The sequence below is a fragment of the Hyperolius riggenbachi genome, chromosome 5 (genome assembly GCF_040937935.1).
Source record: "Hyperolius riggenbachi isolate aHypRig1 chromosome 5, aHypRig1.pri, whole genome shotgun sequence".
NCBI classification, from domain to species: domain Eukaryota; kingdom Metazoa; phylum Chordata; class Amphibia; order Anura; family Hyperoliidae; genus Hyperolius; species Hyperolius riggenbachi.
In genome coordinates, this window is record NC_090650.1 from 266,697,380 (window position 1) to 266,720,354 (window position 22,975).

Consider the following 22,975-nt stretch of genomic DNA (forward strand, 5'->3'; position numbering starts at 1 on the left):
TTGCTGACCCCATAGTTCCATAGTTACACCTCTCAGACCCACTGGCCCACATGTCCTATACAGGCTGACAATCATTTTGTAAGGTAGGGGGCAACAGAACCCCTTCCCCTGGGCCACCATATTACAAGCCAACATTTACTACAATCCACAGACTGGATTATGATTAGTTGGTGTAGACAGACATGGCTATAGTGGCTCCATTCAGACTTCTATACATTGAGCTTCCATATTTCACTCAACACTAATAGGCTGATGACTTATAAATAAAGCTATGTACAATTTGCTCTACATTTCCATGCAAGCTGGAATTATTTGTATCTCATTTTCTCTCTATCCTATCAAACCCAGAGCATTTAGTCTTTGTAAGGAAGGAACGTCCAACTCCAGTCCTCAAGGGCCATCTTCATGCCAGTGTTTAGGATGAACAAACAGTAATATGTAAGTATCTGCGGCAGAGAAATACATTTCCAAATACCTGCCAAAATTAAAGTCCACGGATAAGACCTTCTTATGACACAAATACGTAGCTTCAGAGCTTATAAAACCAGGGCTGTGGAATCAGTACAAAAATCATCCGATTCCAACTCCAACTCCTCAGTTTATGAAACCACTGACTGGATAACCAGGTATCCAAAATGACTCTGACTCCTTGACTCCTTAGTCTAATACTTACCAAGGCTGTGGATTTGGTGCATAAATCATCCGACTCAGTTTATGAAACCACCAACTCTGACTCTAGGTATCCAAAATTGCTACGACTCCTCGACTCTGACTCCACAGTCCTGTATAAAACATCAAGAATCCGCCAACATGACCCTTTAAAGTGCAGGCTTACCATGTGACTACTAAGACCCAGATTATAAAGTCTGCTAATTTGTGGCAAGGCATTGAGGCAGGAGATTCTCTAAACTGTCCATTAATCTCATAACGTCACATTGGACATCACCAGTAGTAAACAGTAATGCATTGCATAAAAAAACCTCTAAGTGTATAACGCTTTAGTATGAATTTTAGTTGTATTTTCTCCAAAAAAAAGCCAGTTAACAAACTGTTAAATAATCAAAAAGTGATCACTTACTTACAGGCCCTTCTGACAGGGACCCTATTATTGAATGCACATATAAAAGGTACCGTCACCTCATCCACCTGCAGCTCACCCGACCGTTTTTGCTATGGCATCATCAGGGGCATGTAACTGTTTGGGATAGACCGAGAACTGGAGAAACATCTACTTGATGAAACACACATTTCCTGTTTCAGTCCCGTCAATTAATTTGAGCTGTGCCAAAAACCGTGTGAGGACCTCTGCCCTCGAGGACTGGAGTTGGACAGCACTGGTCAAAGCCTGTGTAGGACTTCTGCGATGTGGTTAACTGATACTCAGCAACAAGTACCGAATCATTTGTACAATCATGTGGCTATTGACATATAATCATGGCACCATTGATCAGGCGCTGCCAGCCTCCGCAGATGTGCAGACGTGCGCGAAACGGCCGTCAGGCTTGACCACCCAGTACCCACCGCACCACCAGGTACCCCACTTTTATCAATACTCACCAATTGTGCAAGCCAGCTTCGCTCTTGTATATATGCTTACTTTTTTTTATGCATGAAGCCAAGAATAAATACAGCTCATTCGCAGTGCCGGTTTCCTTTGCTTATCTCTCCTGCCACGCATAATTACATTGGGCTGGACCTCTCCACAGATATCTGTTGGCTGGCACACAATGCAGAGCAGTGGCAGCGCGTTACACACTACCTGTTCTCAGCAATGATGAAGGTCCCTCTTCACATCCCCATCAGTTTGCAAGTGCCGTGCAGCCAGCCAATCACAGTGCAGCTTCAGTCTCATGTCATGGTGGCCACATGGTAATGGACTGGCTGCAAGGCACTTGTTAACTGATGAGGAAGTGAAGACCACCTGTATTCAAAAACAGGTAATGTATAATGCTCAGCTGCCACACTGTACAGGACCGCCCCCAGTCCCCTATTCTTCATGATGGTGGAGGTCATGAAAGCAATTATTATGGCCCTGGTGGGAGGAGTTTAGACCCCATTTGCATACCTTTTTTTGCCTACAAGTGAACAATCTGAGTGGTTTTCTGCTAGCACATGTTCCATCGTGCTACAAACCAGACTTGCTTAATATTTCTTCGAGTTTTCCTCAGCCTTGCTGTGAAGCAGCTTTGCTTTCAGTGCATTCTATTAAGAGATGCTTTGTGTGATATGCCCGAGGAACACTGCATGATTGTATATTTTCTCTTCATTTTCCTTGCATTTTCCCCATCATAGAACAAAATGCAAGCATAAAATGTTCTAAATTTTATGAGAACAAAAGTATATTGAAACAGAAAAGACCCAGAGGTCAGTTCACTGTGAAAGAAATATTCAGCCAATAGACAGAGTGAGATGGAAAGTCTCAGATGCAGAGTGGAAGTAGAACACATTTAGCCATTCTGTCCAGTCTGCTGTTCATATTGTGCTCTCCACAAAGACACAGCCAGGGCTTTCTTTGCATAACATTCTGTAATGTGTAAAATAATTGTTACATTTGCTTCACACTGTTTAAGATTGGACTATTCCAACATTAGATGTTGTACAGTAGGACATTTGCAGATTTCTGAACGTGTTACAGCAAATACATAATGTCTCTCCATTAGTCTTCAGCCTGTTTGTGCCCTGCTGATGATTTTATACAAACCTGTGTGAGTCAAATTAAAGGAAAGGCGTACTTATAACACGATACAGTGCAAAACGGTGCAGGGAAATGTGGGCACACCATGCACCGCCATGGGCTATAATGTAAATTGGGTCTATAGTGGTGCTCATGCAGTAATTTGGCCACCGTCTTTTGACGGCACCCAAATTACTATAAAAACAGTGTCATTCAGCAGCCAGCAACAGCTGGCAACCGAATTACATCTTTCCCATGAGTATATGGCAGCCTGGAGGGGGAATAGTAATTCCAGACTTTTGCAGGAGCAGGGTGAGCCATTATTCGGCTTTGCCCTGTTCCCAAATTTCACGGCGACAATTTTGCATGTATACCTTATAACAGAAATTTGCAGAATCAGACCCAAACTGTCAGCTCAACAATAATGCAATTATAAGGCACTATTTATCCTGTCAAAGCATGACACTTTCACCACTGGCCCAGGGCACTGAGGGCTGTATTAGTATCTGACCGACTGGGAGGATCCAAAACACACAGACTGATATTTATCAGAACAACGATTAGATTCCCAAATTAGAGAATATAGATATATAAAATATAACTTTTATTAGTCTATTCTAAAACCACATTTAGTATATTTCCTATATGAACTATATGAGGTAGGTGTCTTTTATAATGATAATCAATATATGACCTGCAGGTCCATATAATACTTGATTTCACCTAGTCCTCACTAGAGATTGCTTAACGTGCTATTTACAATTCCCCCCACCACAAATCCAACATGTTTCAACCCCCTCTAATGGGGCCGTCGTCAGGGACAAAAAGTGCTAAGTGCTAGGGTATAAGGTGCATAAAGACATCACATTGCAATCATTATATACAGAAAATAAAAAGGAGAGCTGTGCTCTCAAGCTCAGTCAAGCATCAACTGAGACGTGGTGCTCTGCAGCCTTTTATACTAGTCAGGTGGGTGGGACTGTATGAATTTGTATCCACCCCCTAAGAAGATCCTTCTATTGGCTGCAGCATCAATCCATCAACCATTCCAATTCACTCATTGGCTGTCATATCCGTCGCAATGATGCGGAAAATTGCTATTTACAGATGCGTCACGGTTCCCAAAAGGCCAGGGCAGGATGAGCGCAGCTTCAAAATTCATATATCTTACCCCCACGCGTATTCCCCTAAAATCGGCCTATATCGGTAAACGCCGTCCTTTTCCCCATAGGGATTCATTGAACGCCTCCTATTGGTCAGGAGCTTCTCGGTGGCCTCCTACGCCGCTGACGTCACAGGGCTACGCTCACCTCTCATAGGGGCACTCATAAACAGTTTCTATTGGAGTATTTCACTCCCTCTCTCCGCCCCTCCACCAATCAAAAAGCATTCCGCTCGTAGCTGTAATATTTGTAAACAAAGCCACTCGTCTTATGAGCCCAATAGCTGATAGTCAGATAGAATAGGACCATTTGGGGGAATGATGCTTTATGCAGCCGCAGTATCCCATATTTAATAGATAAAATCCACGCGCAGTGCATATATTCTTTTATCATTAAGGTCTATACACAATCCTAGATCATACCAATATTGATTCGCAAATACAGTCAATAGGTTCATGCAGATAGATTATATTATACTACACTGAGCACTGATGATACATACTATTATAGCATCTCTATATATTAAACGGTGGTCATTATCATTCATCCACTCATTACATATGGTATGATGGATAATACTGTGTGTTATTGTTTATCTTCTCCACATCACAATTATTACCAGTTCCGTACATAGATCTAAGACTATATAGAGAGCTTATACTAGTAAATCACTTCACACTTTTAATTAGTGGATGGTTGACAAACACTAATCTTTCTCCCCTTACTGATCATTCTTACAGATTGTTATATTATATTGTACGGTGCCTGAGATATAGAGCCAACACTTAGTATGTATATATACTTATGACCACACATCTTTTTCAAGGTCCCTCCACAGGACTATCAGTCCCCTCGTCTCCTGCGTCTACCATTAAATAAAGGGAGTATATGTAAACCCCTCATTTAGACCCCTTGGGTTCAAAGTTCCAAGACGATATATCCACTTGGCTTCTAGCTGCCGAAGTTTTTGATCCAGATTCCCACCTCTAGGTCCCAACTTCCACTGTTGAATTACAAAGTATCTGTTATGATCATGTCTGCAGCGTTTACTGCTGGCTGCAGTGGTATTGTAACCCAAGCAGTTCTGATGTCATTACATGCATTTTCTTGCATAGTTTGGTTTGCACTTAAACTAGTTGCTGATTCCATCTGCAGTCGCTCTGAAGTTAATGACAGTTTAATATGCTTTTGTGTACACAAACATTGTCTGCTGCAATGGAGGGGCAATCCCTTTCCTGCAGGCTGCATATCATTGTCTGCCTTTTCCTGCTGTCAGCCTGTGATTAATTACCATTCACTTGTGTGGGAATCTGCAGGTCTGCTCCCATTGGATGACCTCAGTATAAAGAACTGCTTCCTGCAATGCTTGATGGGCTACCATAGTCTCAGATTCAGTCTGTTACTCTGCCCGTGCCCCACCTCGTTCCTAGTCTGTGTGGACTGCGCTGACTCCTGCGAAGGGGTCAGCGAGTCCTCCTAGTTCTGCTCTTGTTTCTAGAAGTTGTTACTTTGCTTGTCTTGTGTCATATATTGGTTCATCGCCAATATATACGCATACTTGCACGTTTATTATTTTCCTTGTATTCGTGTTACGTTGATACATCAGTGTCGCTGATATATACGTACACGAACTGTTTATATCCTGTGTTCCGTTAGTCAGCGTTCCAGCACGCTGAGCTAGTTATCCTGTTCCTGGTCCTGTTTGTGGATTGCGTTCATCTCTGCGAAGAGATAGCGAATCCTTCTGAGTCCTGTTCCCTGTATTACTCCAGTCTTAGTCAGAGTTCCTGCTTATGTCATATATCGGTTCATTGCCGATATATACATATGTTAGTCAGACGTTACAAATAGTTTCATTGATAGCTGTAATTGTAATACGCTAGGAAATCATACTTATTGTATATTTATCTGTGTTACGTTCATCTATCTTGATCCTGCTATTTCCTGACTATCCTGTCCTGTCTTTGTGAGGCACGCCATTGCTGCAAACGCATTGGCTACCTCATTCCAGTCTGTTTTATTGTGGACGCTTGCTGTCACTAAGTAGTGGCTAGTTAAGCAAGCGTTCATTCTGTCTACCTGTCCTGATCTCCTCAGTCCTGGTTTATGCGCTCAGCGCTACTTTGCGCTGAGACGTTATTACGAAAGTGTTGTTTGTGGCTGTTCGGATCTGCACCGGCTCTGTGTACCACAATCTCCTATTGGAGTCAGTCCTCTCCTCCACTAAACTGGGGATATCCTGATTCCTTGTGCTGGTGTGTGTACCTCCTTCACGTCAGCTTATGTGTTGCATGCTGACTGTGGAGATTACACCTCCAAGCTTAACATTATGGTAGCCCCATTACCAATCCCTATTGTGGGGGGAATTTCCAGAAATTATGACACTGTTTGTCAGGGGTCCTGCTCCTTTAAAAAATTTGAAAAGCTTGGTCCTGAAGTTACAGACAAATTTATATCAGAATTGGTTAAAGTTCTGGCCAATCCCGACTTTCGGGCTTCTGCAATTTCTACCTGGTCTGATTGGATCGTTTGTGCTCTTTTTAAGGGCAAACTTTTTGATTGGGCAATCGATGTCTTAGATCACACTCAGTTTAGACAAAGTCCTTTGCAATTTATAGCTTTTGTAATTCACAATTGGTTGCGCATAGATCCATTGCCTTTTCCTCTTAATGAACTCCTGGCAGCAGGCCAATTAGCTGCTCCTTCAATTGCTTGCAAGAATGAGCAGCAAGCAGAAAGTGTTACTGATAATTTTCCTGCAGCTTTGAATAAATCACCAAAAACAGCAAGGTCAAAGGCAAAACGCAAACGTTCTAAGAAACGTGTCCAATCTGCAGAATCGTTATCTTTAGCGACTGCGCATCAGACCTGCAATAAGATTCTGCCATTAACAGATAATGAAATGCAATTGTCTTTCAGGGGAGTTAAATGGACTTATGAAACTACTAATGAACTTTCATCACTGGCTAGGGAAAATAAAGATTTTTGTTTAAAAGAATTATCTGAGTATGATTATGAGGATATATTACAGAGTATTGAACAAATCAATCTATTCGTGCAGCAAGAAAAATTTGCATACACTACAGTCCAACACTTGCTACAGGTATTGGAGATCCTTAGGAATAAGAAATCTGCCAATCGCCTGCTAAATAATCCAATGTATGTTTCTGCCAAAACCACATTTGCAAACTGTGATCTGCCTGTTAAGTATGCTTGGAATCCTCCATTTGAGAAAGGAGAGATGGAAGCTCTGGTCAATGAATGGAAGAATGATTCAAGTTCATTTTGTCAATTTTACAGTGCAAAAAGTGAATTAGTATTGAATGCATGCATTAAAGAGAGTCTGAAGCGAGAATAAATCTCGCTTCAGACCTCATAAATAGCAGGGGCATGTGTGCCCCTGCTAAAACGCCGCTATAGCGCGGCTTAACGGGGGTCCCTTCACCCCCAAATCCCCCTCGATACACCGGGGGAGCGCTTCCTGGTTGGGGCAGGGCTAACCGCCGCAGCCCTGCCCCACGCGCGTCTGTCAGCGCATATCTCCGCCTCTCCCCCGCCCCTCTCAGTCTTCCTTCACTGAGAGGGGCGGGGGAGAGGCGGCGATGCGCCGCTGACAGACGCGACTGGAGGCAGGGCTGCAGCCGTTAGCCCTGCCTCCAGGAAGAGACAGCCAGCGACTTTTTCTACGACACACTTTTGCGGGGGGTGGGTTGGGGGTGAAGGGACCCCCGTTTAGCCGCGGGATAGCGGCGTTTTAGCAGGGGCACACGTGCCCCTGCTATTTATGAGCTCTGAAGCGAGATTTATTCTCGCTTCAGAGTCTCTTTAAGTCTGCCTATAACCTAATAAAAACTGGTGTGTGTGGGTATGACCTTGTGGCTCCATTGATCGATGTGTGGAAAATGATTTTGGACGATTTTTATGCGATTCAATCAGTTGATACCAGGGAAGGCACACTGTCAATTGGAGACTGTTCCACTTCTCCAGTTACTGAGTCCCTGCCATGTCTTGTGAATGTTCCCGTAACTCCACCCTGTACCATGGATAACTCAGTGTTACTTCCCAGTAAAACAGAAGCCACTGATACTTTCTTAACTTTGCCCTGCACAAATTTCTCAGCAGAGAATCCAGAGGTCCTGCTGACTTCTGAGTCCAGCCTAGCCAGTACTCATGAGTCTTTGTTCAGTGAAACAGACACCAGAAAAATCTTGCCTGTCTCTGCAAACACTTCTGCAGAAATTACCTGTGTTAATAAAGTTCAACTCCTGTCTGATCCAGCAGATGTCAATAGATGCACTACATCAGTTTCCGAGTCCCAGCAATCCTGTCCAGAAACCTCAGAACCCCAGCATCTGAATTTTCCAATTTCACAATTGAATGGTGATTTAGATGCGCAAACATTGTGTTTTGATCTTCCTGTTTCTACACCTCACTCTAGCTTCGTGAATAACTCAGAGCGTCTGCTATGTGAATCCGAAATCGCAGAATTATTACCGTGTTCAGAAAATGTCCCAGTAAATTTGCCCTGTACCATGAATTGTGCAGTAGATCTCTCCAATGAAACTCAGGTCACAGAATCATTATGCTGTCCAGCAGGTGCTTCCATGGTTTTGCCCTGCAATATGGACTGTTCAGTGATCCTGTCCAGTGAAGCTGTGGTCGCAGAGTCTTATGCTTCACCCAGTACTTTGGATACTTCAAACCCTCTAGCAGAGGAGTCTGAGGCACTGCTTACCTCAGTTGGTGTTGCAGTAATATTCACTTGTCTAGCAGCTGTTTTGGAATTACAGTCTGCTCTAATAAAACTTGATGAATTTCTGCCCAGCGAAGCAGAAGCCATTGAAATATTGTCCTCGTCAGCAAGTGTGTTAGATACCTTGCCCTGTACACAGTCTGATTTAACCAATGTTGTTGAGTCCCTCTCCAGTGTTGTAACAGCCGAGGAACTCCAGCCCTGTCCTCTGAATGTTTCAAAAGTCTTGCCCTGTAACATGGATAATTCTGACTCGCTGGAAAAAATAATAGAAATCTCAGAATTTCAGTCCGGGTTAATGAGTGTTTCTGAAACCCAGCCCTGTATCCTGGAAAATTCTGGTTCTCTGGCTGGTGTGGCAGAAGTTCCAGAGTCCCCTTTCTGTCCAGTGAGTTACTCAGTTTTGCCTAGTTCAGTGGGGATTGCTGCACTACTGACTTGTTTTGCAGCCCTTCATGAGCTCCAATCCAGTGTATTTGATGAGTCTCTGTCTAGTCCAGAAGAAGTTATGGGAACCCTGTCTAGTTCGGTGCATACATCAGAAGATTTGTCCTGTCTTGTAAATGCCCCTGAACATGATTTGTTAATAACCTTGCTGGAATCAGAGACATCTAAGTCTGATCCTGCATTTTTTAGTGAGAATCCAGTAACTGTGAAGTCTAGTCATGATGATTTTTTTTTGCCCAGTCCTGGTTTGGGTCCTACCTTGACTGACTTTGAGGTTCGCAGTTCCTTGACATGCCCAGAAGTCTCTCTTGTGCCGGTGTGCCCAGATGTGCTTCGTATGCCAGAGTGCCCAAGTGTGTCTGTGTTGGCGTGCTCACACGCTTCCCTAGTGGAGACATGTTCTGATGTTGCCGGTTGGCCTGCATGCCCGGAGATGGTTCTGGTCCCTAAAAGCCCTGATCTTGATGTTTGTCCTTGTGACCCTGACTCTAGAGTTGCCCTGGGTTCCATAGGGGTTCTTGATAGTTCTCCATGTGAGCCTAAGGGGCGTTCTGACCTGTGGGGATCTCTTTGGAGCTTCCAAGTGTTCTGGGAGATCTCTGAGGAAACTTGTCCTGGTACCTTGGACTGGTTCAACGGTGGGTTTTGTGTTGGTAGGGACAGTTCCGGTGGGCATTGCAAAGGCTTTGGCGTTTTTGGACAGTCCCCGGAAGGCGGTGGGTATCGCTCAGAGAGTTTCTGGGGGCTTTTTTTCTGGAAGTCGTGGTTCTGATGGGTATCACACTGAGGCTTGTAGTGCTGACGGGCATGGTTCTGTAGGTTCTGGTTCTGATGGGTCCAGTCTTGTGGGGACTGATTCTGGAATTTGGTCTTGCCGGGCTGTCCCGGTCATCATGAATTATCAGTCAGATTGTTTTGTTGGGAATTTCAGTTTTGAAAAGCGTCTGGTATCCGCTTTTAAGGGGGGGGGGGGGGTAATGTTATGATCTTGTCTGCAGCGTTTACTGCTGGCTGCAGTGGTATTGTAACCCAAGCAGTTCTGATGTCATTACATGCATTTTCTTGCATAGTTTGGTTTGCACTTAAACTAGTTGCTGATTCCATCTGCAGTCGCTCTGAAGTTAATGACAGTTTAATATGCTTTTGTGTACACAAACATTGTCTGCTGCAATGGAGGGGCAATCCCTTTCCTGCAGGCTGCATATCATTGTCTGCCTTTTCCTGCTGTCAGCCTGTGATTAATTACCATTCACTTGTGTGGGAATCTGCAGGTCTGCTCCCATTGGATGACCTCAGTATAAAGAACTGCTTCCTGCAATGCTTGATGGGCTACCATAGTCTCAGATTCAGTCTGTTACTCTGCCCGTGCCCCACCTCGTTCCTAGTCCGTGTGGACTGCGCTGACTCCTGCGAAGGGGTCAGCGAGTCCTCCTAGTTCTGCTCTTGTTTCTAGAAGTTGTTACTTTGCTTGTCTTGTGTCATATATTGGTTCATCGCCAATATATACGCATACTTGCACGTTTATTATTTTCCTTGTATTCGTGTTACATTGATACATCAGTGTCGCTGATATATACGTACACGAACTGTTTATATCCTGTGTTCCGTTAGTCAGCGTTCCAGCACGCTGAGCTAGTTATCCTGTTCCTGGTCCTGTTTGTGGATTGCGTTCATCTCTGCGAAGAGATAGCGAATCCTTCTGAGTCCTGTTCCCTGTATTACTCCAGTCTTAGTCAGAGTTCCTGCTTATGTCATATATCGGTTCATTGCCGATATATACATATGTTAGTCAGACGTTACAAATAGTTTCATTGATAGCTGTAATTGTAATACGCTAGGAAATCATACTTATTGTATATTTATCTGTGTTACGTTCATCTATCTTGATCCTGCTATTTCCTGACTATCCTGTCCTGTCTTTGTGAGGCACGCCATTGCTGCAAACGCATTGGCTACCTCATTCCAGTCTGTTTTATTGTGGACGCTTGCTGTCACTAAGTAGTGGCTAGTTAAGCAAGCGTTCATTCTGTCTACCTGTCCTGATCTCCTCAGTCCTGGTTTATGCGCTCAGCGCTACTTTGCGCTGAGACGTTATTACGAAAGTGTTGTTTGTGGCTGTTCGGATCTGCACCGGCTCTGTGTACCACAATCTCCTATTGGAGTCAGTCCTCTCCTCCACTAAACTGGGGATATCCTGATTCCTTGTGCTGGTGTGTGTACCTCCTTCACGTCAGCTTATGTGTTGCATGCTGACTGTGGAGATTACACCTCCAAGCTTAACAGTATCTTAAACATGAGGTATCCCCCCCCATGTTTCTCTCTAAAGTGGCGGGCTACGGGGGTATCTTTGGGGTTCTTTTTTATGTTTCCAACATGTTCCTGAATCCTCTGTTTTACCTGGCGAGTTGTCTCGCCTATATACATCATTGGGCATGGACATACAATCGCATAAACTACTCCCTCTGTTTCACAGTTGTAGAAATCCAATATCTCAAAATTCCTCCCATCTTTCGGAGCCACAAAGTTCCTGCAACTGTGAGGATGATGGCCAGATGGGTGACTTAAGGCCCGTACATACGTCTGACAGAAAGAAACGACGGGTCCGTCGTCACCTCCTGCTGGGCAGGTTTTTAGCAGACAGTACAGCGTGTGTACAGTCTGTCGGCGGACTGATAAGGCTGTTTCTGAGCAATCCGCCCGGCGGATCGTTCAGAAGCAGCCTTATCAGTCCGCTGACAGACTGTACACACGCTGAACTGTCTGCTGAAAACCCACCCAGCGGGAGGTGACGACGGACCTGTCGTTGCCTTTAGTACGGCGTGTGTACGAGCCTTTATTCATCTCTCTTATAGTGCGGCTCAAGGCCTCTCTGCCTCTGCGTTGACCCAGCCCTGGTCGTGAGTCACGTTTTAAAGATATTGTGAAACACTGCCATAGAGAAAAGAAAGGGAGCAGTGAACATACAAAACTGGCACCTGCTGATTGGTAGGGAAACATTGGGGCTGATACACAAAGCTTTTCTTTTGAATTATTTTACCTTACTTATTAACTTATCTTTACTTAAATTACTCATGATTATCTCTCCTTATCTAACTTAACTCATGGTTCATCTCTCCTTTTGTGTCAAGTACAGGGCCGGCCCTAGACTTTTTGCCGCCTGAGCGTTCCATCGTACGCTTCACTGACGTCACTTTCTGCAACGCCGTCCACTTACAATACAGTGGGCGGCGTTGCAGCAAGTGACGTCAGTGGAGCGCACGCTGGAACGCGGAGAAGGTGAGTGATCCCCGCCCGTTGCCTCTTAACCTCCTTGCCGGTTATCCCGAGTTCAGCACGGGGTAACCTGCGTAGGAGGATTTCTCAGGCCCCGCTGGGCTGATTTTCACAATTTTTTTTTCCTGCACGCAGCTAGCACTTTGCTAGCTGCGTGCAGTTTGCGATCGCCGCCGATTCGCCTCTACCCGCCGCGCCCCCCTCCAGACCCCTTGCGCAGCCTGGCCAATCAGTGCCAGGCAGCGCTGAGGGGTGGATCGGGATTCCCTCTGACGTCCCGACGTCCATGACGTCATCCCGCCCGGTCGCCATGGCGACCATGGAAGCCCAGCAGGAAATCCCGTTGTGAACGGGATTTCCTGCTTACTCTGATCGCTGAAGGCGATCAGAGTGGATAGGGAGATGCCGCTTGTCAGCGGCTATCATGGCTCGCTACATGATTTAAATTTTTTTTTTTAAAAGTGCTGCGCTGCCCCCTTGCCGCCAGAATTGTAACGGCAAGGGGGTTAATCATAGAGCTGGTACTTCACTTTTTAAAGCTGGAGGGGAGCGCAGATCGGGAGACCCAGGCAAGGGAGGGGGGGTCCGACCCCCCCCTCCCCACCACTAGGCCCAATACCCCCTTTCTGCCCGCTACCCCTCCAGCTCGGCGGGCGGCCGCCTGCACCCATAGACAGGCGGGTGCTGTCCCCCCAGAAATGCCGCCTGAGGCAAATGTTTCACCCCGCCTCATGAGCGGGCCGGCCCTGGTCAAGTACCTCGGGTCGCATTAATAGCATAACTCACGGTACATGCTGCTGGTAGTAACTGTAATTAATCATCAGGCCCATGATCTGTTTATCTTATAAATAATCTCTCCTTATTTGTTGATCTCGCGCATTAGCTCTCCTTACAGTTAAGGTGAAAAATAAGTAAGCTGTGTGAATCAACCCCATTGACAGTTTGGAAGAGTGTTTCTGTCTTTCTATATTGCCACTTTGCTCCCTGACTCAGTAAATATGGAACATTGCCTCCCTAATCTGCTGTCCTTTGAATGAATCAGCAACATTACAAAGCAAAATTGCTTGACTAACAGCTCCAAATAATAGCAGAGCTATATTTTAAAGACTATAGCATGTCTGGGCTCTGACTGGGATAAATTACTTGTCAGTTTGAAAAACACCATCTAATGCCTGGTACACACCATGCAATTCCCATCAGATAGATGGGTCGAATCGATTATTTCCGACAGGTCTGATATGATTTTCACTTTCAAGATCATTTCTATACAAAATCAATCAGAAAAACGATCGGAAATCATATTGGATCTGTTGGAAATAATTGATTTGACCCATCTATCTGATGGGAAATTGCGTGGTGTGTACCAGGTATTAAAGTCCATTTAAATTGAAGCCATACCATTGCATACAAGAGATAAAAAGCCTGATTTGGCAATCTTTCAAAGCATTTTGTAAGCAAAAATAAGACCTACCGGTACTTATGAATAAATTATAATTATTGTAAGCCTTTGGGCAGGGTCCTCTTCATTATGTGTCCTACCTGATCATGCACCTCCATTACATACATGCTATGCATACGAGTGAACCTAACTTGCTTAATCTCCATGCTCCCATCCAGTGACTGACTAAGCATTACCTGGTACTCATACTGTGCTGCGTGATCTGGTTTTTCTTGTATTCCTGTATTGTCATATTGCTGTATGTCACTACTAAATATTGTATGTAACCTAAACTAATGTCCAGCGCTGCGTAATATGTTGACGCTTTATAAGTACAACAACAAATAAATAAATACGTAATGCAGAAAGAATTGAAGTAGTTAAATTCAATCTAGTAAAAAAAAGAGGAATTAGTGTAATTTTAAAAAGTTGACAACATAAAACATATAGTAGAAACTCACCTCTATAAGCATATAAAGAGACAGCAAGGTGACTACAAGATTGTAAACAATTAAGTGACCCCTGAGAGAGAATGCTGGTCTGTTGTTCATGTATTTAGTCCCCAACCATATGGAAAGTAGATAAAGTACGGTCAGTGCGAGGGTGGGAAGGCAGGAATCCAGCATAAGCCATCCTCTAACTCTTGGATCTGGAAAGACAAGGAAGATCAGATGTTTGATTGAAGTTTGACTGGATTAGCTGCATGCATGTTACAAGAGTGTGATTCAGACACTACTTATGTATACTAGATCTGCATCATTGTCAGGCTACTGGTATTGTTTAAAAGGAAATAAATATGGCAGCCACCTCTCACTTCAGGTCTCCTTTAAAGGTGCGTACACACGCACTACTAAATGCAACGACAGGTCCACCGGACCCTCCCATTGGGCGGTCTTTAGCCGACAGTATGCTTGTGTGTACGCACTATCGGCGGACTGATAAGGCTGAATCTGAACGATCCGCTCAGCGGATCGTTCCGAAAAAGCCTTATCAGTCCGCCGACAGCGCGTACACACGTGCATACTGTTGGCTAAAGACTGCCCAGCGAGAGGGTCCGGCGGACCCGTCGTTGCATTCAGTAGTGCGCGTGTACACACTTTTACACTCCGCTCGATTACTCATTTGCTCTGATGCTGTGTGTATATCAGGAAGTCTGGTAGTCGGGTCGGCCGACTTCGGGTCGTCTTCTAAGGGTCATTTTCAAAGGGTGGAAATTAACCAGAATTTACCAGAATTCAAATTATGATTCAACTACACCTGCACATGCACCCTCAATTAATCGGAAAATTCCCTGATCATCTTTATCCTCTTCTCCTCACAGGTATGTTTCATCTCTAATCTGACCTGCACTCAATTTGAAACCGATTCCTACTGCATCCATCTGCTGTGTATGTTTCATCTCTAATCTGACCTGCACTCAATTTGAAACCGATTCCTACTGCATCCATCTGCTGTGTTTGTTTCATCTCTAATCTGACCTGCACTCAATTTGAAACCGATTCCTACTGCATCCATCTGCTGTGTATGTTTCATCTCTAATCTGACCTGCACTCAATTTGAAACCGATTCCTACTGCATCCATCTGCTGTGTATGTTTCATCTCTAATATATTACATGTGGCTCATTTCTGCTGTCCTGCTCTGTTTTTCATATTAGTAGCGCCTAAGTAACATATTTACATTGTAATTTACTACTTGCTATTGAAATTCTGGCTTTTGTTTCACACTGGTGGGCCTGGTGGCCTGTCTGTAATTTCAAACAAAGTTGTAACACCTACAAGCTTGTTTGATTTGCAGGAGACTCTAGTGGCCCTCCCCCCTGCTTAATTGCAAATCGTCTGCCAGACCATCCTGATTACTCATTTTCTCTGATGCTGTGTGTATATCAGGAGGTCTGGTAGTCGGGTCGGCCGACTTCGGGTCGTCTTCTAAGGGTGGAAATTAACCAGAATTTACCAGAATTCAACAGCAATTCAGCAGAAATCAGCTTTACACCAAGGTAACTTCCTCAATCTTTTAGCCTCACCTGCATTCCTGATCACTATCCAAACCTTACACACATTGCTTCCTCTCTCCTACTCCATGCATCTTCCACCGTTCTCTACACATCTACCTCTGTCCAAACCACTGCCAGCCTCCTCACCACACAACGTAATGTACCCCTTCCCCCCTGTCCTTTCTCTGGCTCACCCACACTTCACCCACCATATACCTACCAACCCTTTGCCACCCCTCCACCACTACCACATGCTATTCCTCCACCTGCTTCTCCAGCTGGTCCCAGTACTTTCTCCCTCCATCCTCAACCCACCCATCCCTAGACCCCCACTGGTCCCCAAAGTCCCAGCCACCCCCCTTCCAGCCCCTCCACACTCCTCTTGCATCCGCAGACCATACCATAATAATCTCATTCCCATCCATACAACCCCCAGGCACTCTCTCCCTCTGTTTTGTGGTCTATGGAATGCCAGATCTGTCCGCAACAAGCTCACATCCATCCATGAGCTCTTCCTCTCCAAATCCCTCACCTTCCTCGCCCTCACAGAGACATGGCTCACCCCCTCTGACTGTACCGCAGCCACTGCTCTCTCCTATGGGGGACTGCATCTCAGACACACCCCCAGACCTGACAACAGGTCTGGAGGAGGAGTGGGTCTGCTTCTCTCCGCACCCTGCACCTTCCGGGTCCTATCACCGCCCCCTTCCCTGCACTTCTCATCCTTGCAGGCCCATGTAATCCGCCTGTACCAACCTCTCCCAGCCATCATTGCGGTCCTATATCACCCCCCATCTGCTCCAACTTCACTCTTCCTGGACAACCTGGCCTCCTGGCTCCCCTACATCCTGTCATCTGACCTCCCCACCATCATACTCGGGGATTTCAACTTACCTATCGATGAGCCTATCTCCACTGCTGCCAAGCAGCTACTGTCCCTCACCAAATCCCTTGGTCTCTCTCAGCACACAAACTCCACCACCCACCGCGCTGGTCATACTCTTGACCTCATATTCTCAAAGTCCACCTCCCTCAGCAACCTGGACATCGCACCTTTCCCTATCTCTGACCATCACCTCCCCACCTTCACCATCTCCCCACCAACAACTTCTCTCCCCACCCCTCAGCCTGGTCGATGGCAGAGAGACCTACGTAATCTCAGCCCAAATGTCCTAGCAAGTCCCCTTCTCTCCCTCTCCTCCCACCTACTTACTCTAACATGCCCCAATGAAGCAGCTGCACATTATAACCTTGCCCTCTCATCTGCTTTAGATCAAGCTGCCCCCTCAATCTTCCGCCCTATCAAGCCCCCCAACCCCCAACCCTGGCACAACACCCACACACATAACCTCAGGAAAGAAACTCGAGCAGCCGAACGGAAATGGAGGAAATCACATCTCAATTCTGACTTCCTAGATTACAAGGCCAAACTGTTACTCTTCCACACTGCCCTCTCTGAGGCTAAACAAAGGTACTTTGCTGCACTGATTGGAACCCAAGCTTCCAACCCTCGACAGCTTTTTGCTACCTTCAATTCCCTCCTCAACCCCACTCCTCCCCCTCCCAGCTCCTCCCTCTCAGCCAATGACTTTGCCAACCACTTCACCACTAAAATTGCAACAATACGCAATGAAATTTCCCTCCTCCATCCCTCCCTTCCCAAAGCCTCTCAGGTTGTCCCCTTGCCTTCCCTCCCAGCTGCTCCCCTGTCTCATCCACCCCTCGCCTCTTTTGCTCCTGCCACCATTGATGAAGTCAGCCTGCTGCTAGTGGCTCCCCCCCCCCCCTGTGATCCGGTACCCGCGAATACTCTTCGTCCCCACTTCCCTGACCTGGCCCCAGTCCTCACCTCCTTGTTCAATCTCTCCCTTTCCACAGGCATCTTCCCCAAAGCATTCAAACAGGCCACTGTACTTCCCCTGCTGAAAAAACCCTCACTCGACCCATCCCTACCCTCAAACTACCGCCCAATCTCCCTCCTTCCCTATGCTTCTAAACTCCTCGAACGCCTAATCCACCAGCACATTACCCAATACATCAACACCAATACCCTACTTGACCCCCTACAGTCTGGATTCCGACCTGCACACTCAACTGAAACAGCACTCGCCAAGGTGGTCAACGACCTTACCCTTGCCAGGGCCAAAGGCAGTTATTCCATCCTGCTCCTCCTTGACCTCTCTGCAGCATTTGACACTGTTGACCACTCCCTCCTCCTCCAATCACTACAGTCCATGGGCATCCATGGTCTTGCCTTGGCCTGGATCTCCTCCTACCTATCCAATTGCTCCTTCACCACTTCCTTCAATGGCTCCTCCTCACCCCCTGCCCCCCTCTCAGTTGGGGTCTCCCAGGGCTCTGTTCTAGGCCCCCTTCTTTTCTCCATATATACTTCCTCAATTGGCAAGCTTATCTCCTCCCTGGGGTTCAATTACCACCTTTATGCAGATGACACTCAGATTTACCTCCATACCCCCGATCTCTCATCCACCACCATAAACAAGGTCTCCTCGTGTCTCTCAGCAATTTCCTCCTTGATGTTAGCTAGGTTCCTAAAGCTTAACCTAGACAAAACTGAGCTCCTGATCTTTCCACCCCATGCTGCTGCACCCATCCCAGATTTCCACCTCACAATCGACAACACAACCATTTTCCCTACCTCCCAGGCCCGCTGTCTGGGTGTCACCTTGGACTCTGACCTCTCCTTCATCCCACACATCCAAAACATCACCAGAGCCTGCAATTTCCACCTCTGTAATATCTCCAAGATCCGCCCCTTCTTAACCCCCGGACACGACCAAACTGCTCATCCATGCCCTCATCATCTCCCGCCTTGATTACTGTAACTGCCTCCTTTCTGGCCTCCCCCTGAAACGCACTGCCCCCCTTCAATCAGTGATGAACACGGCTGCAAGACTCATCCATTCTTCGCACCGCTCTGCATCCACATCTCCCCTTTGTGAATCCCTGCACTGGCTCCCTATCCGTTTCAGGATAAGTTTCAAGATTCTATGCCTGGCGTATAAATCTGTGCACAAAACCTGTCCTATCTACATCTCGGAGCTTGTTCACAAGTATACACCAGGTCGCCCCCTCCGTTCCTCCAATGACCTTTGCCTCACCACCCCACGCATTTCACACTCCCATGCCCGCCTGCAGGATTTCTCAAGAGCTGCCCCCACCCTCTGGTATGCCCTTCCACCACCCATCAGACTTGCTCCCTCTTTCAACACATTCAAGCAAGCCCTCAAAACCCACCTCTTTATGATGGCCTACCCACCACCTACCACACAGTAACTCTCTAAGGAATATTTAACAGCCCCCCCTAGTGCTTCCACCCCTCCCTTTAGATTGTAAGCCTCTGGCAGGGTCCTCCACTCCCTAGTGTAATCTACAGGATCATGTGCTCCTGTCCTATGACAGACTGTACTTGTATTACTGGGCCTACCTAACCAGCCCATATTGCATGATCATGTATTTTGTACAATTTGCATGTATAACTTTGTTCTATGTGTATAACCCTATGTCTGTCATCCTTGTATCATTGTATATATTTATTGTCCAGCACTGCGTAATATGTTGGCGCTTTATAAATACAATAAATAATAATAATAATAATACACTCCGCTCAGCGGATCAGTCAAAAACTTATCAGTCTGCCGACAGCTTGTACTCACATGCTACTGTCGGCTGAACGACCGCTGCGCGGGAGGGTCTGATGGACCCATCGTTTGCAAAAATACAGGATGTGTACGCGCCTTTAATGTGTCGCTGTGCTGGTAGAGTTTACATAAAGGTGGCTTTAGGGGTATAATAAAAATACACAGAGCGCCATACCTAGTTTGCCTGCCACTTTAATTTTGCCAGTGAGCCTTAAAGCACACCTGACCCGAGGCAAAGCTACCTAAGCACAGAGGTAGTTCATGCTGAATCAAAATAGACCTTTTAAATAAATATACAACTCTATTTTCACATTTCACAGGCCATGCTTAGCCCAATCAATAAAAAAAAAGAAATATAACAGATGAATTAAGATCTGTGCATGAAAGAATGTATTTCCCTACATTCACCATAAGGTGGCAGAATACCTGAACACATTAGAATCACTTTTATCACAGATGGCTATAGAGAGTGCTCGTCTCACCTTTTCTATATTGGAAATAATACAGCAAGTCCCTGATATCTGGAACTCAGGCATCTGGAAGTCTCAGCTAACCGGTATGTCTGAGGTGGACAATGGGGTTTGTACATTTGTTATGTGCAGAGCTTTGCACAGCAGAAGCAAATTACCAATCCTTTGGGCACCATCTTCTACACTTCTGCAGCTTCCAGTGGCTGCCCTGTGTGCATGTACAGGTTCGAGCATGTCATTCATGTGACCTGCATCAGGTCACATGACATGCTGGGACCCATACACAGAGGAAAAACCACTGGAAGCTACAGGAAGTTTAAAGTATGGCACCCCAAGGGTTGGTAAGTTGCTTGTGCTGCATGGGGGGAGGGTAGTGCTCAAGCAACCGGCAAGCACACGTATCCGGCATCGGGCAATCCCCATCTGTGCCGGATACTGGGGACTTTGCTGTATAATAATTACAAGACGAAGAAATCTTCTGCACATTTATGATTAGAATAGGCGACACTCATTTTATTACAAGAAATATGGCTGCTCTGTGGAAAGCGGAACATGGCAGTAACTACTGAGGCTAGGTTCACAGTAGGACAATGCATTGCAGTCCCTGTATAAAAGGAACGCAATGCAACAGAATGTTGCACCGCACTTTATGCGACCTTTAGGTGAATACAGTGAAGCACCAGGTCAATGAAAAGTATGCTTTACTGCATCTTTTAATGCACGTGTTATGCAATAACTCATGTTGGCATACTGTAGTGTGTTGGATCCCAACACACTGCATGTACTGTGAATGTTCCATAGACTTACTATTGCAGTGTGACTTTCTGCGTTAAGATGCCTCCATAAAGTTGCACTGCAACGTCCCTCTGTGAACCTAGCCTGAAAGTGTTAGTGCACTCATATTTACAGTATGTGCCTGTAAAATGTCTTTAAATGGGTACATGTTCTTTAATGCAACATTCTTGCATTTTTCATTTTAGCTCTGCTTTAAGATATTGACAGGCCGTGCCCATATACACAACAGAAGTGCTACTCTGTGCCTATACTGTATACTGATAGCTAACCATCTCATTCCTGCTTGATATTCACCCTAAAGATGCAAACTTAGTTGTCTCCTTCATCCAAAATCTCTTGAGTAGTTAAACAGGTCCTTCATTCACTCAGTGCAGAATCCGAAATATGAGAGTCCTTATGCACAAAAAGAATAACAAAGGTTTCCCATCCCATCATATTAACGTTACTTTAGTTACATTATGTAAACCGCACTCCTCATATAAAAAACTAAAATACAAGATGTACTCTTTAGTGACTGGATGTGGCAATGTTTCGGTTTTTGAATGTAAATCAGAGTACTTTTAGTTTGGTAAAGGTGAAAATTAACAAAACAATATTTTCCTCAAATGTGATTATTCAATCAGATTTGCATGATCATCATAAGTAATCAGACGGTAATCAATTATTCCCATAAACTGGTCAATTATGGCCCATTTCCACTGTATCTGAATACGCAGTGTGTCCCCGCATGCGAACTGGACAGGGATACTGCCTATTCAGACCCCAGCATGATGTCCGAATCACTTTCCGGTGTGATTCCAGACGGCATGCTGCAGTTCTCCGTAGCCCACATCTGAATTCCTATAGCTGTGCATGGCGTGGTTATAGTGATTTGGCTGCGGCTTCGTAGCAGCACAGGTGCCTCGTCAGATTTGGAAACGGACGTGGCACCCAGTGGACATTATAAAAACCAATTATTGCATCTGAGGAAAATATTGTATCATTAGTGGGCACCTCAATGGACCCAAAGAACCCTTTACCAGTACAGTGTATGAGGGTCTCCAAATACTAAATGGATTGGATTAGTTGTACTGCAGGCAAGATACTCACTGTGAATATCTTCTCCAAGCTGCAAATTCTGTTCTAGCTAATGCAGACTGCTCAACAAAACTCTGCTGTTACATGTACTACATTTAGAATACGATGTCCTGTGTCTGATCACACTTTCGATCAATAAATCACCTAAAACCAGACGTGTAGCAATAGCCCCCACGAGAATTGGGGGAGGGGCTTGGGCTATCAGTGCCCATTCCTCTTCTCCTTCCTTCCCCCTTGCAGAGCGAAGGAGAGATGTGTAAATAATATATTTACTTGCTCTTGTTGTGTCGGGGCTCCTCTTTCTCGCTCTTGGCAGCAACTCTATGCTCTGGCTCCCGATCCCAGTACAAGCATCAGGAGCTGGGCATGCAGCAGAGTGAGGGGTGCCAGGAGGAAGAGGAGACCGGATGCCACGATAACAGGCAAACATATTTACACAGCTCCCGTTGCCTCGAGCTTTCTGCGCATGGACAGTACGTGTTTTCCTTGCACTGCACATGCACCGGACGGCCACGGGAGCGTGATCAAGGACACGCGCGGTCAGGGCCGTTCGGGCACAGTGGCCACTGACTGGCCAGTCAGCGGAAACTAAAGTGGCTCACTGCAGGGGACAGGAGGATCGGTCTGTCCCGGTGCAGGCACAGGATGTCTGCAAGGGGGCAACAGAAGCCCCAGGTAAGTTAAACTCTTTTAATTAGTTAAGGTTCACTTTAAAGTGGACCTGAACTCTTGTAGAGGACTGAAGAAATACATAGAGAAATGCATCCAGTATGTATTTAGAGCGTTTAGCCTGTTTAATTCCCCCTCATTTTTTGTCTAATCTCAAGTTGTAATTTCATTTCTCCTGTGTCACATGACTGCCTATGGCAGAGATGGCAGATGAGGCCATTTGAAAGCAGTGGAGGTTAACAATATGTCTGCTTCCATGAATCAGGAAGTAAAGACAGTGCAGATTTATTTTAGGATTTGTATCAAGTGTAACAAAACAAATGTTTTTTGCTTAAAGGTTATTATGCTGATGCGTAGCTTTTAGAGCAGAGAGGACGTCTGAGTTCAGGTCTGCTTTAAGTCATTTTATAAATATAAAATATAAATGTGTTAAGAAAAGTTAAAGTGTTTTACAATTTCATATTATAAGTAATGAAAGATTGACTTCTACTTACCTCTTGGCCCAAACATATAATCAACAAATTCATTTACTTCCCGGTCTAATCTCTGTATGTGTTCC

At 45.5% G+C, this 22,975-nt stretch overlaps 1 protein-coding gene across 1 annotated transcript in view; it reads right to left on the reverse strand.

Moving 5' to 3' along the window:
- ELOVL2 (ELOVL fatty acid elongase 2) overlaps positions 1-22,975 on the reverse strand; it is a 185,476-nt gene that overhangs the window by 55,847 nt on the left and 106,654 nt on the right. Inside the window, exons 2-3 of the mRNA XM_068236895.1 lie at positions 22,911-22,974; positions 14,210-14,397 (exon numbers count right to left, since the gene is read on the reverse strand). Coding sequence (XP_068092996.1) covers positions 14,210-14,397; positions 22,911-22,974 — 252 coding nt within the window. The remainder of the gene's footprint in view (positions 1-14,209; positions 14,398-22,910; position 22,975) is intronic.